The sequence below is a fragment of the Rhinatrema bivittatum genome, chromosome 12 (assembly GCF_901001135.1).
Source record: "Rhinatrema bivittatum chromosome 12, aRhiBiv1.1, whole genome shotgun sequence".
In the NCBI taxonomy this organism is placed as follows: Eukaryota; Metazoa; Chordata; class Amphibia; order Gymnophiona; family Rhinatrematidae; genus Rhinatrema; species Rhinatrema bivittatum.
This window is the reverse complement of record NC_042626.1, coordinates 46,093,677-46,112,248: the sequence shown is the minus strand read 5'-3', so window position 1 is coordinate 46,112,248 and position 18,572 is coordinate 46,093,677. Positions and strand designations below refer to the sequence as shown.

General features: G+C 45.0%; 1 protein-coding gene across 3 annotated transcripts in view; it reads left to right on the top strand.

The window, feature by feature from the left end:
• Positions 1-18,572, top strand: part of LOC115074498 — a 172,150-nt gene that overhangs the window by 19,508 nt on the left and 134,070 nt on the right. For all 3 annotated transcript variants that reach the window (XM_029573993.1, XM_029573995.1, XM_029573994.1), the window contains 3 exons: positions 172-243; positions 13,850-13,930; positions 16,858-16,929. In XM_029573993.1, the coding sequence (XP_029429853.1) occupies positions 172-243; positions 13,850-13,930; positions 16,858-16,929 (225 nt within the window). The remainder of the gene's footprint in view (positions 1-171; positions 244-13,849; positions 13,931-16,857; positions 16,930-18,572) is intronic.

Sequence of the window (18,572 nt, the reverse complement as noted above, 5' to 3'; positions counted from 1 at the left end):
TGGACATCATTTCCCTTTTTTGTAAGGAAAGAGATCTCCCTATTGAGCCTAGCTACATGACATAAAATTAGAGTGATAGTAAATATGTACTATTTGCTTTGGTAAGACCAGTCATACTGGCGAAAAGCAGATCTTTAGAAGTTATTAACCTGAGTTTGTTATTTTGAACAGGGACCTTTCCTCCAATAAAATTGTAACCATGGAAGGACATGTATTTGAACCTCTTCCTTTACTGCAGAGTGTGTAAGTTACACTATTTGTCATCTAATATCTTTAAACTTCATCTTCAATTTTCAGTTCACTATCTGCTGACAGAATCCTTACTATGCTAATGTGTTTTATAGATCCTGTAGTAGCCATTTATTAGAGCTATACTATGCACAATTGACTGGTACAATGGAGGAGAAAGAATACTACAATATTACAATTTTGGAGTAAGTGACATAGCCTAAATTCCTCTATACTTTAAAAAGATGCTAAAAATATGCAGCTGGTATCTACACTGTATTTCTAATGCTGGATGTGCTGAAAACAGGGAGGTCAATATTCAGATGCTGTCCAGCTAATAAAGCTAACTTTAGGACTGTTCTTCAGCAGTCCTAAAGTTATCCAGCTGTGGGCTTTTCTCCTATTCTGTGTCTATGGGTAAAATGCTTAGGGGTAGATTTTAAAAGAAGCGCGATCAGCCTACTTTTGCTTGCGCATCAGACTCAAGCAAAAGTACGCTGGATTTTAGTAGATACGCGCGGAGCCGCGCGTATCCACTAAAATCCTGGATCGGCGCGCGCAAGGCTATCGATTTTGTATAGCCTGCGCGCGCCGAGCCGCGCTGCCTCCCCCCGTTCCCTCCAAGGCCGCTCCGAAATCGGAGCGGCCTCGGAGGGAACTTTCCTTTGCCCTCCCCTCACCTTACCCTCCCTTCCCCTACCTAACCCACCCACCCGGCCCTGTCTACACCCCCCCCTTACCTTTGTCGGGGGATTTACGCCTCCCGGAGGGAGACGTAAATCCCCGCGCGCCAGCGGGCCTGCTGCGCGCCGGGCCGCGACCTGGGGCGGGTACGGAGGGCACGGCCACGCCCCCGGCCGTAGCCACGCCCCCGTACCCGCCCCCAAAACGCTGCCGACACGCCCCCGGAACGCCGCGACGACCGGGCCCGCCCCCCGACACGCCCCCCTCCGAGAACCCCGGGACTTACGCGAGTCCCGGGCTCTGCGCGCGCCGGGAGGCCTATGTAAAATAGGCTTCCCGGCGCGCAGGGCCCTGCTCGCCTAAATCCGCCCGGTTTTGGGCGGATTTAGGCGAGCAGGGCTCTGAAAATCTACCCCTTAGTGAATCAGGCCCTATGTTAACCAGATAACACTGAAAATCAGCATTTATCAGGCTGAACCCTAGAATGTCTCTGCCCTGGTAACTTAGCCAGACAAATGATTTTGAATATGGAGCTCAGAATATTACCAGTATTATAATGGCAATAATCAAAGGTATTTCCACGAGTAAAACTGTTTCATGGGCTTTTATATTTTCCATTGATAAGCAGGCTGCATTAGCCATGCTTTCTTGGGATGATGTCATCTGACGGCACACAGTTTGGAATCTTCTCCAAGGAGCAAAGATGTGATACTCTACTCATGCGTGGGAGTTCCTGCACAATTCTCCTGTTCTTGTTTCCCCATTCTTTTTCATCTGTGTCAGTGTGCAGACACAAATCTTCTTTCCTCCTCAGTTTCTTCAATTCACTAAACGCAATACCCAAACAGCACTTTTCAGTACTAACCATGTTGGAAAAAAGGGTACCGGGGTTTAACTAACTACTGGCAGTGCACACATATCATGTCTGCCATTGTCGGGCACAATTATTGTTATTGGTGCCTCGGCCCAGACCATGATCAAGCAGCCTGCTCCCACTGTGGGAGAATGTCCCCATGGGTCCAGCATCAGAGGACAGCCAAAATGGCCAAACTGCAAGAAGTGGAGGTAAGATCTTCATCAGGAAGCTATGCACCCTCCCCACGATGCTCCGTGTACTCTTTGCCGGATCCTGAGAAGCTTTGGCAGGAAAAACACAGGAGAGCATCATCAGTTGAACTGGGTACAGCCACATCAAGGCAGGCTAAAGCCGCTGAGCCAAAAGCCCAGAGTTTGACGGGCAGTGCTTTGGAGGTGAAGCAGTAGCACGCCAAACCAACTCATGCGTCATTGGGCCCACCTAAGACCTAAGATCAGCCACATCATCGGAATCAGCCACAGCTGGGTCGATACTCCAAATGGCCAACACACCATGAACTGGTATGCCTCGGAGCAATGCCCCACAATGCTGCACGCCTCAGAACTATGTCCCACGATGCAACATGCCTCGGAACGATGCCCCATGATGCGACACGCCTTAAAGCGATACACTACAATGCGACACACCTCGGAGTGACACACCATGATACGATGCACCTTGGGCACCACCATGCAACTCACCTCAAGCCGAAGCATCACAACACGAAACCAGTCAGTCTGATGTACAAGGTATCTCAAGCGTCATCACAGGAAGCAAGAAAGAAGCACTCTAAACAGGTGGAAAAGCTGGCTCTAGAGCCACTTAAACCCACTACTTCCTCCACTCACAGATTTCAGGAACTCAGGGAAGCATCTCCATTCTGTCAACCATCAAAGAGACATAAACCGCTAGAGCTAACATACAGCGTTCAGGTAGAACCAGTCTTACAGATGTTTTCTCAGGTGCCATGGTCCTCACCAGGGAGACTTCCATCTATAATGTCTACAGGTTCTTCCCAGAGTGACTTGGAAGTCTGCTCAGGCTTATCCCAATTCTCAGCCAGGAAGCATAGAGAGCTACACTTCCAAGAGGAGTTATTTCCACCGGATAGGGTACCAAATAGCCACTTCAATAACTGCCACTCCACTCTCTGCCTTCGGATATCCACAGGGCAGCTATCCCTCTTCCAAGAGTCCATGGATGTCCCAGAGGTTCTCCAGCTAGCTACAGATCCCCCTGCCTACAGCTCCATCAGTATCACCACATTCTAGGTCCAAACAGGCCTGTTTTCTACCTTGCATCCTCAAATGCAACCTCCACACTTCGACCTCCATGCTAACACGGACTAAGGAGCCCCTAACCCAGTCTCCTCTCAGAATGCATTGCCCAATGCCCTCAGTATCGGACCGAGATTCTCCAATTCTGGTCAATGATCCAAGTGTTCCACACTCCCTGTGCTTGGGTCGCTTGCCACCATTGTCGCCTTCATCGTCTATCGGACTATCATCCGATGAACTGCAGGAACTTCCCGAGCACTAATCTCCACTGAAGAACTTAACATACTCTAAGTTTCTTGAGAAAATGGGGGCTACATTAAAAGTGGAGGTAAGTAAGAAGCCAGATCCATGCAAAGAAGTGTTCAGCATTCTGAAAATCTTGGATATTCCATCTGAACCATCAGCGCTACCTTCCCATGCTGTTTTGGACAAGGTATTGCTAAAATCCTGGGAGTTCCCACAATCCAACCTGCCAATAACCAGGAAACTTAATCTGAAGTTTTGTCTAAATAAATCCCAATGCTATTGGATGGTCCAACTCCCACTTACATCAGTTGTAGAGGAATCATCCATAAAGAAAGTGAAGAAGACCAAGCCTCATGTCAGCACGCCACTGGAGGAGGGATAACAGGATCTTCGATGAATTTGGACGAAAGAATTTCCACAGCTCAATGCTGAGATCTCGTATTGAGCAACATCATACATTTATGAGTGCCTCCAGCAATTAAAACCCGTTGTCCACAGAGTCTGATGAACAGATATTGTCACAACCTCTTCAAGACTTAGAGAAAGGTATAAGGCACCTGCTGAGGTCAGTGTACAAAATGTTCAAGACACCATCACGAACATCTGCGACCTCCATTGCTGCACGCCACACAGCATGGCTAAGAGCAAGCGCAATAAGGAAGGATGTTCATGAAAAGCTGACAAACCTCCCTTGTTTAGGAGAGAACCTATTTGGCGACAAGCTAAAGGAAACAGTTGCCCAAATTAAAGAACAAAATGTGGTGGTCCAGTCCCTGACACTACCAACAGACAAACCATTGGCTTTCCAGAGATATTACTCCCAATATAAAAAACCTTACTTCTAGAAAAGGGCCTACAATCAATATAGGCAATACTGCCCAAGCACATACCAACAGCTGCGCTCCCAACAGCAACAGCCTCCACAAATAGGGTGCCAGCATGAACAGAGGGCACAAAAGCAGCAACAGCAGTCGACTCTGTTACAACTGTCGCTGCCTGACGTCTCCACTCCGCCCACCTTACCTTTTTTGTGACTCCTCCCGCGGTTGATGGATGTCTGGCTGCTGTGGCGTCTGCCTGCCATCCTGGTGCGCGACAAAAGTACGCGATCGCGCAAATTTTTTAAATCTACCCCATATTGAAAAGCACTAGACCAAGTACAGATCCCTGAGGCCTGCCACTGTTTACCCTTTTCCACTGAGAAAATTGACCATTTAATCCTACTCTCTGTTTCCTGTCTTTTAACCAGTTTGTAATCCATGAAAGGACATTGCCTCCTATCCCATGACTTTTTAGTTTTCTTAGAAGTCTAAATTGGTGGTTGGTACCGCGTCACTTGCAGGAAGGAATGGACCTGGAGCCTCCTCAGTGGATATTAGTGACAACGGACGCCAGCCTTTTCGGTTGGGAGCTGTATGCCAGTCACATTCGACACAAGGTCAGTGGACAGCTTCACAAGCCAAGTGGCCCATCAATCGTTTGGAAACCAGAGCGGTACGACTAGCACTCCGCAGATTTCTACCACTTATTCAACATCAGTCGGTGAGGGTTCTCTCCGACAATGCCACGATGGTAGCGTACATCAACAGGCAAGGCGGCACGAAAAGTCGCTCCGTCGCCATAGAAGCAGAATCTCATCTACGCCGTCTAGCGGCACCGCACATAGCAGGTGTAGACAATGTTCAAGCGGACTTTCTCAGTCGCCAGTATCTAGATCCCGGAGAGTGGGAACTTTCCTGGGAGGCAATGAACATACTCACTCGAAGGTGGGGGACACCCAGGCTAGATCTGATGGCTACCCGTGTCAATGCGAAAGCGGCTCGGTTCTACAGTCGAAGGAGAGAACACGGAGCAGAAGGGGTGGATGCCCTGGTTCTACCTTGGCCCAAAGACATCCTTCTCTATGTGTTTCCACCATGGCCACTAATAGGAAAAGTCGTGAGACGATTAGAATCTCACGAAGGTCCGGTGATTCTCGTCGCTCCAGAATGGCCTCGCAGACCATGGTATGTGGATCTCATCCACTTAGCGGTCGACGGTCCCGCCCGCCTAGGTCACCTCCACAACCTCCTTCGACAGGGTCCAGTATATTTCGACCAGGCGTTTCACTTTTGTCTAGCGGCCTGGCTTATGAAAGGTGGCAATTAAAAAAGAGAGGCTACCCAGACTCAGTCATCACCACCATGCTTAGTTCGAGAAAATCTTCTACTTCTCTCACCTATGTTAGAGTATGGAAGGTATTTGATACTTGGTGTAATACGTCCGGCTTGTCTCCGCGCAGAGCTACAGTCGTGGACATTTTGGCTTTCCTACAAGACTGTTTAAAAAAGGGTCTGGCTTATAATTCGTTCCGCGTCCAAGTTGCGGTAATAGGCTGTTTACGAGGTAAGGAGAATGGTGTGTCTGTTGCTATGCATCCGGATGTTGTCTGTTTTCTCAAAGGAGCCAAACATTTGAAACCACCAATCCGGGCTCTCTGTCCATCGTGAAATCTGAATTTGGTTCTTCGTAGTCTTTGTGCTCCTCCTTTTGAACCCCTTAAGCGAATAACTTTGAAGGACTTAACGCTCAAGGCAGTATTTCTTGTATCAATTTGTTCTGCTAGACGCATTTCAGAGATTCAGGCATTGTCTTGCCGTGAGCCTTTCTTGAGAATTTCAGATTCACGTATATCATTGCGCACAGTACCGTCCTTTTTACCCAAAGTGGTTTCCTCTTTTCATCTCAGTCAGTCTGTTGAATTGCCAACCTTCCCAGATTTGGATAAATCTTCTCCTCAATCACGAGACTTAAAAAGGCTTGATGTCCGCCGAGTGCTCTTACGTTACTTAGAGATCACTAATGTTTTTCGTCTTTCGGACCAGCTTTTTGTTCTATGGAGCGGCCCTAAGAAGGGCTATCAGGCTTCAAAAGCTACCATTGCACGGTGGTTGAAGGAAGCCATTGCTTCGGCATACATTTGTAACGGTCGCCCAGTTCCTGATAGTCTCAAGGCGCATTCGATACGCTCTCAGGCGGCGTCTTGGGCCAAGAGTCATTGTGTTTCATCTCAGGAAATGTGTAGAGTGGCGACTTGGAAATCTTTGCACACTTTTGCCAAACATTATCGTTTGGACGTTCGTGCTCCAGACGTCGACTCTTTCGGAAGTAGCGTGCTGAGGGCGGGACTCTCCGGATCCCACCCCATTTAGGGCAGCTTGGGTACATCCCTACTGTCTGGACTGATCCTGGTACATACAGGGAAAGGAAAATTAGTTCTTACCTGATAATTTTCGTTCCTGTAGTACCAAGGATCAGTCCAGACGCCCGCCCAGTTTTTTTCCGGAGAGTCTGCTATTGACTACTGTTTATTTCTTATTTTGATTTCCTTTTTATCTTTTTCCTATGCAATGATTTAAGAAGCTCTGAAGATTGTTACGTTATTTTTTTCTTGTTATGTATTTGTTCTATTCATATATATAGTTGATCTAGTCATTGATTATCCTTCTTCATGAGTCTCTGCTTTGTTATTCAAAATACTGGAGGATCGCAGGAGGCACCCTGGGATATGGGAGGTGCTTAGAACTTTGACCTCTGACTCCACCTGCTGGAAGGGAGACATAACCCTACTGTCTGGACTGATCCTTGGTACTACAGGAATGAAAATTATCAGGTAAGAACTAATTTTCCTTTATCCAGGTAAGCCCCTCCCCAGAATGCTCCCAATTTGTACAGCTAAGAGGCCAATATTCAGTAAGCCAGCGAGCAGACAAGATATCTGGCTAAAGTCAGCCAGATAACTCGTCCCAAATATTCAGGATAAATTTCCCACTAACTACTCGCCTAACGTTTTCTGGCTACATGGAGCTGGATTACTTTAAAACCTGACTGGCTATGTTTGAATATAACAGGTTAAGTTTTAAAATTATCCAGATACGTGTGCCCGGATAGCTTGCCACTTAACTGGATATTTTCAAAATATGTCCAGTCAAGTGGCTGCAAACTGGAATAAAAAATACCTGGCTAAGGATTCACCCATGTATGAGGACTACCATCCTGGTTGTCCTTGGAAAAAGTAGAATTGCTTATCTGTAATAGGTGTTTTCTGAGGATAGCAGAATGGTAGTCCTCACACATGGGTAAATCCCTAGCTACAGGTTGCTCCCCAACACAAAAGGGGACCAGACACCCAACCAGGTGCCAGTGGGTACAACAACAGTGCTGTTGGTAACAAATTGGGGAGACAGCCTGAACTGAAGCAACAGGCCCTAGGCAGGGAGAATTGGGTTCTACACCTCAAAACAGGTTCTGAAGGACAGACTGGCCGAACCTACTGTCGAGTCAGCCATCCCTATCCAGACAATAATGAGATGTGAAGGTGTGGAGAGAACTCCACCTCGCAGCCTTGCAGATCTCCTATATGGGAATTGTTTGCAAGTGGGCTACCGACGCTGCCATGGCTCTGTCAAAATGAGCCTTGACATGACCCCCAAGATGCAGTCCTGCCTGGGCATAACAGAAGGAAATGTAATCTGCTAGCCAATTGGATAGGGCCACCCCATGGAGTTCGGTTTCTCCTATTTTTTTATTTTAATTATAATGTCACAAGACTAGAGAGGGACCCCACGTGGATGCATGGTATAGGGCATGCTGGGCATGCTCAGTGTGCCTAATCAATGTTCTAGAAACTGACATAAGTTTTCTGCAACTGGGCTCCATCTGATGATGTCACCCCTGTTTGAGGACTACCATCCTGCTGTCCTCTGAGAACACATGTTCCTCTTCCTTCTGCTCTACCAGTCCTGAACCTATGGGCATATCCTCTCATCCTGCACAAATGGAGACAGAGTTCTAAAACTTTTTTTTTAATGACATCACTAGAATATAAGTGATAATTAGAACACATTCAAACGGTGTTCTCCGCCTCCAGCCATTGAATGGGAGTTTAGAGCTTTTGCTGTTGAGGCTGATTAAGAAGAGGATTTATTATTTTTTTACTTTCAGCACCTTTACTAGTGTCAAAGTGCCTTAAATTATGGCCATGCTCCTGCGAACGGTTCTCCTGCAGTGAGGCAGAGCCCTAGAGACTAATTTATTCATTCCTTTGCTGTTTGCATTCAGGCCTATCAGTGCGGCCGCGTTTACCCTGCTCCTAAGCCGCTTTTAACTCACGTTCCGGCCGCGTTAGCCCTTCCTGCGATCCCGAATCCCCTTTAACCTACTCCTACCGCGTCCTAAATTCCCCGGGTAACCCCTTCCGCCCGCGGCATGTATATTGCATGCAAACGAGCGAATTAGCTCGATATTGCATGCAAACGAGCCAATTAGCTATTCCCCTAGCATCCCGTAACCCGCGCCCCAACTAACGCTACCTTTCCCTGCCGTTTTGTCGCGCGTTTAACCTGCAAACTTACCGCCTACCCTGACCCAGGCGGTAGAGGCATGGGTAAGGGTAGGTGGCAAGCTTTCCCCCAGCCCCCGCTCACCTGCCCCGGCCGCGATCATGGGTGCCGGTCTCCGTGGCAGCCCCAGTCCTCTCCCCGAAGCCAAAAAAAAAAAAGCTTTTTTTTTTTTTTGGCTTCGGGAGGAGGGGAGAGGACTGGGGCTGCCACGGAGACCGCTTTCCCCCCGTGCAAGTAAGTTGTTTCGCCGCTTGTCTCTTCTCCCCCCTCCCGGAGCAGGGCGCGAAAAGCAGCCTTGCTCCGGGAGGGGGGGGGGGGGGGGAGAGATGACAGCGGCGAATCCAAAAAATAAGCGAAAAAAACTTAAAAGCTAAAAGTAAGTTGCTTCGCCACTGTCATCTCTTCTCCCCCCCTCCCGGAGCAGGGCGCGAAAAGCAGCCTTGCTCCGGGAGGGGGGGGGGGAGAGATGACAGCGGCGAATCCAAAAAATAAGCGAAAAAAACTTAAAAGCTAAAAGTAAGTTGCTTCGCCACTGTCATCTCTTCTCCCCCCCTCCCGGAGCAGGGCGGGAAAAGCAGCCTTGCTCCGGGCGGGGGGGGGGGAGAGATGACAGCGGCGAATCCAAAAAATAAGCGAAAAAAACTTAAAAGCTAAAAGTAAGTTGCTTCGCCACTGTCATCTCTTCTCCCCCCCTCCCGGAGCAGGGCGTGAAAAGCAGCCTTGCTCCGGGAGGGGGGGGGGAGAGATGACAGCGGCGAATCCAAAAAATAAGCGAAAAAAACTTAAAAGCTAAAAGTAAGTTGCTTCGCCGCTGTCATCTCTTCTCCCCCCCTCCCGGAGCAGGGCGCGAAAAGCAGCCTTGCTCCGGGAGGGGGGGGGGAGAGATGACAGCGGCGAATCCAAAAAATAAGCGAAAAAAACTTAAAAGCTAAAAGTAAGTTGCTTCGCCGCTGTCATCTCTTCTCCCCCCCTCCCGGAGCAGGGCGCGAAAAGCAGCCTTGCTCCGGGAGGGGGGAGAGAGATGACAGCGGCGACCGCCTGCACGGGGAAAGCGTGCAATTGGCCGCTGAAGACGTGACGTCACGACATCACGTCTTGAGCGGCCAATTGCACGCTTTCCCCGTGCAGACGGCCATCTTGTCGGGAGGAGCTAAGGCAGGCCAGATCGTGTTCCTGCTCATGGCTGGCTGCAAAAAAGTAAGTTTTTTGCCGGCGTCCGGGCTGGGGGAAAGCTTCACCGTTGCTAGTGTCCCCCCTCCTCTCGGAGCAAGGCAGCTTTTCCGCCCTGCTCCGAGAGGAGGGGGGACACTGAAAAGTCGTTTCGCCGCTGTCTTCGCCGTTGCTTCGCCGCTGTCAGTGTCCCCCCTCCTCTCGGAGCAAGGCGGCTTTTCCGCCCTGCTCCGAGAGGAGGGGGGACACTGACAAGTCGTTTCGCCGCTGTCTTCGCCGTTGCTTCGCCGCTGTCTTCGCCGCTGTCAGTGTCCCTCCTCCTCCCGGAGCAAGGCGGCTTTTCGCGCCCTGCTCCGAGAGGAGGGGGGACATTGACAAGTCGTTTCGCCGTTGTTTCTGCGCTGTCGCCGCCGTTGCTTCCTGGTATCTGTCATTTCAAATGACATTTGAAATGACAGATACCAGCGTGGCGTGAAGCCTTAGGCCCGCGCACCCAGGATCCTGTATAGGCGCTCTATCCAGTATCCTGGGTTGCGCGGGCCTAAGGCTTTTCGGACGCGGCTTACATTTACATATAATTAGGCTTCAGGATCGAGCGGTAGGTGAGCTGCACTGTGCGGGCGGTAACCGCGGGTGCCGTAGGCACTAACGCAGCTCTTCCTACCGCTCGGTACTGGATAGGCCTGATTGTAAGGAGGAGAAGTCTCTACTCTCTACATCGGCCATTATTTGGGGATTTAGATCAAGTTACCTGTTTTTCAGCAGGGATTTCCTGGGTCCTGCCACAGCTGAGAGCTGAGAGTGACTCACCAACAGGCCGATTCAGTAAAGTCCACGGGAGAGCATTTTGCATTGGGATGAATGAAAAACATAGTGGCTTCCTGAGAATAGGTTAAATATTAGAGCTTACAGAGGATTCCAGAAAACCTAGAACACTTTTTTTTTTTTTTTTTTTTACAAAAAGTGGATCTATATTACCAGAGACTAATAGGTCTTTGATATGCTCTAGAATTGGTTTCCGCAATACATTCATGGGTTTTTTTTTCCATGTATATCAGCAGTGAAGACCATTGCTATACTGGCAATACTAAACAAATTAATAAAGCGAATACTGTTACCTCCTGCTCCATTTCAAAAACAAGAGCAAGGATGTCAGTTGTTATACTTTGAAATTGCAAAAAATATAAATAAATAAATAAAGGGGGATTGGCTCTTACAGACCAAATAATATGTATCTGAATTTGCTAGTCCTATCGGAGCAATAATTTAAAAGACTATAATTCTAAACTTCCATTTAAAAATATGGGGTCAGCAATTTGATTTTGTGTTCCTTTTAAATTCAGAATTACGTTTTCATGTTTTGTCTTTGGTTAGAGTCACAAAGAAAACTGTTTAATGCTAGCAGCCTGATGTTCAAGAGCATTTACATGTTCAATGCTGAACTTTACACATGTAAAAGCACTTTAGCCATGGAAGTTGGCTTATGAAATTTGCTATAACATATGCCTTTGACTTGTCACTAGGTATTTGCCCGCATTAGGAACAGTCAATAAACTGCTATTAATCAATAGGGAATAGCCACTGCTTGTTACCGCCATTAGTAGAATGGAATGTATTTATTGTTTGAGTACTTGCCAGGTTCCTGTGACATGGATTGGCCACTGTTGGAAACAGGATACTGGTCTGACCCAGTATGGCATTTCTTATGTTCTTAGGTGAATTACTATGATAGTATGCTATATTTGCATGCATAATTAAAAAAAAAAAAATCACCTAAAAAATAAGTGTAAGGTTTTTGTTGGTGTACAAACTCCCTGAATGTTGCAGAGGGGAATATCACTAGAGTTTCTAGATTGGATATTAAGCCAACAGATGCCTATTTTAAAAGTTTGGGTGCCTTTTGCCAGAATTGTTTCACTCAAGGTTGTGCAAAGTGATAGAGTACGGGGTACAAAAATCAGTTAGAGTCAAAGGTCATAAAGCTATCATTACTCCATTTTCAGTCAATGATTAGTTGAGGAGCAGTAAGTGTACTTTCAACTATGCAACTTCAGTGTAACATACATAATTAAACAAGAGGGTACCCGGAGCCAAAGAGTTTCAGAGGAAACTGAGCTACTATTTTCATGGTAGGAGAAAAATCTGCTGCAGCTTTCAGCATTAAACATTGCATGTCAGAAGAATGGGCAAATAGATTTTTTGAGCCAAAATACAAAGCAAGTTGCTAGGCCACTAGGCATAAGAACATAAGAAATTGCCATGCTGGGTCAGACCAAGGGTCCATCAAGCCCAGCATCCTGTTTCCAACAGAGGCCAAACCAGGCCACAAGAACCTGCAATCATGCAACCATACAAGAGCCATGCAACCTGCAACCATACAAGAACCATGCAAGCAGAAAATATAAAAATGGGGTGACCCATAGATGATTCTAACTGCAACCCACAAAAACGCAAACACAAGAAGGTTCTTTAGCCAACGAAAAGACTATGAATGTGCTGATACAGAAGTACAATGTTACACTCTAGAAAGAATTCTACTTCTCTGTCATATAAGAGTTTGGTGCATATTTGAGGAATTTTGCAAGGAAAGAAATGTATCTCCATGGAAAGCACAAATAAGAGATATTCTAGCTTTTTTACAATGTGGTTTAGATAAAGGTTTGGCTTTAAACTCTTTCAAAGTGCAGTTAGCTGCCATTTCATGTTTTCGGGGGGGGGGGGGGGGAATTAATGGTAATTTGATCACTTTCCATAGGGATATTTCCCATTTTCTAGTAGGGTAAAACATTTATATCCTCATTTATAAATTTAAACTCCATTGTATTTCCTCAATGGAGTTTAAATTTAGTTTTGCAAGCGCTAACTAAATCTCCTTTTGAGTCTTTAGGAAAATCTTCAGTTAAGGTCTTAACTCTTAAAACAGTCTTTTTGGTGGCTATTATTTCTGCAAGAAGAATTTCAGAATTACAGGCTTTATCATGTCGATCTTTTTTGAGATTTACAAAGAATTCAGTAATTCTGAGCCTATTCCTTCCTTTTTCATATGAATCAGTGTCTTATTCTACCTGCGTTTAACAGGAGTGAGTGCAAGGAAGGTCTAAATTCAATAAGAATATTAGATGTCAGAAGATGCTTAAGATTTTACCTTGAGAAAACTAAAGTCTTTCGAAAGTCTGAAAGGTTATTTTGTTCTTTTTTGTGGTCCATGTAAGGGAGAATCGGCTTCAAATTCTTCATAGCTAGATGGCTGAAGAATTCTGTTTCTTCAGCTTAGTTGTTACAAAGTAAAATGGTACCTAATATAATTAAGGCCCATTCAGTGCAAGCCTTGTCATGGGCTGAAAGATGTTTGGTAAGTCCATTGGAGATATGAAAGGCGGCAACATGGACTTCTTTGGGAACAATAGCAAAACATTATAGGTTGGATCTTCGCTAGACAAAATGACAATTTTGATATGTCTGTCTTAAAAGCAGGATTGTTATCTACCCACCCTTACATGAGCCTTGGTATTTCCCATAGGTTCGGGACTGGTGGAGCAGAATTTCCTTTCCTTTCCTTCTACTACACCAGTCCAGAACCCAGCCCTTTATATTTGAAGATAAGATTTCTAATCAAATTATTTTGAATGTTTCATTTTTACTGTTGGTTGCATTTGGGCTTGGTTTCCTTCAAGTAGGGGTTGTGATTATTCATTTTATTATGAAATTTTCAGCTTTTCAGCTGTGGCACTGTAAGACTAATTTTTAGAACTTGTTACTTTTACAATATGTTTGTTTTTGTTAATTTTAGCTTTGACAATAGTAAACTGTTTGAATGTGTTCTAATTATTACTTATATTCTAGTGATGTCATTAAAAAAATGTTTTAGACTCTGCCTCCATTTGTGCTGGATGAGAGGACATAACCCATAGGTTCTGGACTGATGTACCAGAAGGAAAGGAAAGGAAATTAACAGGTAAGACATCATTTCTCCTTGTAGGTATACAACTCTTCTTTTTTTCTTGCAGTAACTTGGAAGATAATATGCTCACAAAGCTCCAAAATGAAACATTTCAGACTTGGCACGGACTGCAGTTTCTTACCAATGTGTAAGTATCAAATTGAGGCTTTAGGAAATCTTAAGGGAACATCATTGCAGTATAAGTACTGGGAATTAATTTTTCAAAAAAAAAATCTTGATATCTTGGTGCTGTTTTACTCTGGGAAGGACAATTTTCAAAGCCAATTTATGGGCTTGATTTTTCAAAAGCATTTACATGCTTAAAAATGACTTTTACATGCGTAAATACACTTTTCCCATTTAAGTGGGCTTTTGGAAATTGCTACAATATATGCCATTGAATTTTCCATAGGATTTACTTGTGTAAGTTGCTTTGAAAATTGCTACGATAGTATGTTACATTTACGTACGTATCTCCTTTGAAAATTCACCTGTATGTGCATAAATTGACTTTCTGAGAATTATCTTCCCTCACTAGAGCAAAAGAATGTATGGTAGACACTTTCCCAAGGGTGTGCTCTGGGCAGGATCAGAAGATAAAACACGGATTGTATTTTGAAGTCTGTACAAGTAATTTTACTTGGAAAATCTGCCCTCACAAAAAGCAGGTAGAATACTCTGAGGGTACAAACGAAAAATACAACTATCAGTTTTTCAAGGCACTAAGGTTTTGTAACTTCTCAGGGACTTTTCTGCACACCAGTCCAGCCAAAATTAAAATTAATTTATATACAAAACTTGCTATCTTAGAAGGAGAAATCCACACCTAGCATCTTTCTATGGGGAAAGGCACCCCGAGACTCTCAGCACTCTCATGAGCATAGGAGTTTTGTCAATCCCATAATACCTCTCAATCGGGAGTATCAAACCTCTCTAAACACTGCTATTCTATTCTGTTGAGACCACTGACTCTATGCTAATAAGAAGCAAATTCTTGGCTCCCCTTGTATAAAGCTAATCTGATCAATAAAGAAGTAAAAAAAAAGGGTTGTATCATAATTTTGCTATTATTAGTTCTATTTTTACAGCCAGGCAACTAGTGCTGCTCCGTGACAAACAAAACCAAAAAAATATCCCACGGACAGCCACCAAGGGGGAGCTCAGTACAGAGCCCATCATGGGGACAGAATTTTTTTTCTTAATTTTCTTCCTCTAAATCCTAGGTGCGTCCTATGGTCAGGTGCGTCTTATAGTGCGAAAAATATGGTATAACAGTCTGTCTTGTTCTGTTTTCTTAATAGGAGGTATATTTGTGTTTTCTTAATAGGATGTGTAATATTTGCAGTATTGCATTGTCATAGGTAGTGTTCTTACTGTTTGAGTGCTGGTATTTAGTGCAATTTTGTTATAGGAGGATTACTATATTGTGAATAAGATCAGTTTGTTCATGGCTTTCAGAGGGCAAAGCCCAAACCCAACACACTTTACAATAGGCCTAAAACCATATGGGCGTCAAGTGTCTTTTTTTTTTTCTTTTTGCAGGCTTTCCTTTTGTCACCAAGGCAGTTCATCAAATATAATATTTTTACATCAGAAGACTGTATTTTGAATGTTCTTTTTCATGTAAAATCTATTATAAATGCATAATTTTTAATTGTGTTTATAGTGAGGGCTAGTGGGGGGGAGGGGGGCACAAGGCTGTAAGGTTCGCCAAGCACCTATTATAAATAGCCTTGCACCATTCCTGAGAGAGTTCTCCGTGCACAGACCCTCACCATTCACTCATCTCCCACATCACCCGGGTGCCAAAGGCTGGGGAAGCAGATAATCGGGTTCCCAGATTCCTAGAATATCACTGACATTCTTATCTGCCACTCCTCTAGGAACTCTGACCTCTGCCTGCCTACTTCCCCAGCATTTCAAATCATCGAAAGGGCCAGACTCCAAGGGGACCCCCACATCCCTTGGCCATCTTAGTTATTTGATCTGCACCAGAGGGAAGGGGGGGGCCATTTCTTCCCTCACCTCAGGCAGCATATTGCTTTGAGCCGCCCCTGCCCCAGTGGTTAGACCCAGGGAAGCTGGAGATCCAATCCTGCTTCTCCCACTGATGCTTCTGAGGCAAGTCACTTCACCCTCTATTGCCTTAGGTACAAACTTAGAGCCTGATGTAATAAAATGTGATCTACATTTTAGCTCACATTTTCTTCACCTGTATGGTAAAAACTGAGTTAATGATAATGCTTATGCATTAGGAGTTTAAAATAAAAAGCATGCTGACCGAAAAACATGCACAGATGATGTGCTTAGCATGCCTAAAATACGTAGAAAACATATTACATGCTTTCAGTGCATAAAGCATGATTTCTGTGCATAAAACATATTTTGTGCACATATTTATTTTTATTTATTTAATTTGCTTTATATTCCACCTTTCAGACACTTCAAAGCGGATTACATTCAGGTACAATAGGTATAATATGCATGTATGTAAAATAAATGTGTGCACAAAACCTAGTCTGTGCTCATAAAACATGCTTCCTGCAAAGAAAGCTTTATCTGTGCGCAAATTGTGTTTTATGCGTACAAATTCTGAGTTCAGGACCTCCACATCTCAGAGTCTGGGTTCAGCCCCATAGACTAACATTAGCCTGATCACTTTATTCCAGTTCTGACTGACAGTTACTTTTCCATCGTTAGGAAACCATGCAATAATCCTACTTACCTCTCTACACCGGAAAGTAGTGCTAAATGCTTTCATTAACTTGAGATGTAAATGGAGATGCACTCATTTATGCACACTGTTTTACACAAGTTTGTTTGCACGGTTTTGCATGCAAAACTCCTTGTGGCATTGGTTGTAAAGTCTGCACACAAAAATATGCAAACATTCGCAGGTAAAACAGTGCGCAGCCCAGTGACTTTACTATATGGGAGTTTGAATTGTAATCCTTTTAGCACAGGGATCTACCAACCGCACCTGAATTATAACTTACTTGGAGCTCGAATTTGGAAAGAAATAATAATTGTAAAAAAATCCACTTTGTTTTACATGCAAATTTTTGTGGCTTTCAGAGATCTGGGCCATAATCCATTGGAAGACTTTAATGATCAAGCACTTTTAGAACTGGTCTCACTGCAGTCTCTGTAAGTATTGAAGATTTTACTTTCAAAGCAACTCCTTGTCTTTCTATTATTTTAATGTCTTTTTGAGGGAGTGTGTGAGAAATTCCCTCAGAACATCATAAAGGACCTGCCACAGGTATCTGGTTCGGTCCTCATTAACAGGCCGATACAGTAAAAATCGCAGGAGAGCGGGCGAGTGCCCGCTCTCCTATGCGTGCGATTCAGAAAAAAAAATTCAAATGAGGGCCCGCAGTAAAAAGAGGCGCTAGGGACACTAGCGCGTCCCTAGCGCCTCTTTTTGGACAGGAGCGGTGGCTGTCAGCAGGTTTGACAGCCGATGCTCAATTTTGCCGGAGTTGGTTCTCAAACCCGCTGACAGCCACGGGTTCGGAAACCGGACGCTGGCAAAATTGAGCGTCCAGTTTTCAACCCACGAGCCGATTTTAATTTTTTTTTTTTAATTATTTTTAACTTTTGGGACCTCCGACTTAATATCGCCATGATATAAGTCAGAGGGTGTACACAAAAGCAGTTTTTACTGCTTTTCTGTACACTTTCCCGGTGCCGAGAGAAATTAACGCCAGCCTTTGGGTAGGTGCTAATTTCTAAAAGTAAAATGTGCGGCTTGGCTGCTCATTTTTTCTGTATCGCACAGGAATAACTAATAGGGCCATCAACATGCATTTGCATGTTGCGGGCGCTATTAGCTTTGGGGGGGTTGGACGTGCGTTTTCAACGTGCTATTACCCCTTACTGAATAAGGGGTAAAGCTAGCGCCTCTATCGGCCTGTAAGAGCTCACCCAGCAAGGGTCAGGGAGGCTTCCTTCAGCCAGAGATAAGAGAGCAGGGTCGAGAGGGGTTAGGCAGGCCCCTGAAGGAAGAAGGAAGCCTTGAGAAAGAAAATTGTACAGAATCGTAAGTGGCAATGACACATAGAACAGCAAAGTTGCTTGGACTGTTGCTTGCTACAAATAAAGATTTATAAAAGATTTTGCCAGAGTCCAGCTTGAGGTCTGTTCTCTTGCTACCCTCTGACCATTTAGTACCACATATGGTGTCAGTTCAGGGATTTCTGAGCTATGCTTGCACAGCTAGAAACCCATGTCAAACAGAAGAACTTTTTTTTTTCTTTTTCCTGTTTCCTTGGGACCCAGAGTCAGCGACTTCCCAGGAGAGAGATTTAAACAGGCTAAGGAGATTAGCTCTGTCTACAGAGAAGGAATTAACAGTGAGTCAGTGCTGAATAGGCAGGGTTTGGTTTTCAAGAAAAAAAGAAAAGAAAGACAAAGGCTACTTGCACAAGGCCTTTCAGGGGTTCATTGGGCAACCCGGACCCATAAACTAACATTGAGAGGCTGATACAAGTTCTAGTGGAAGGCCAGCAGCAGTTCTAGAAATTCTTTCAAAGTTTACAGGAAGAGTTCAGCCAACAGTAGTCCTGGCACAGGCTGTTCAAGCCATGCACAGTGCTACACCCCAGGTGAATCCGCCACCTCCCATCCTATTTAAAGTGAAGGCAGAGGAGGACCCAGAAATTTTCTTCAGAAACTTTGAAGGGGCTGTCCGCATAATGAGTTGGCCAGAAACTAACTGGACTACATACCTAGCAAATTTGCTCACATGCATTTCAAGCGGCTATTCCAGAAGGAAGGGTCACCTATGC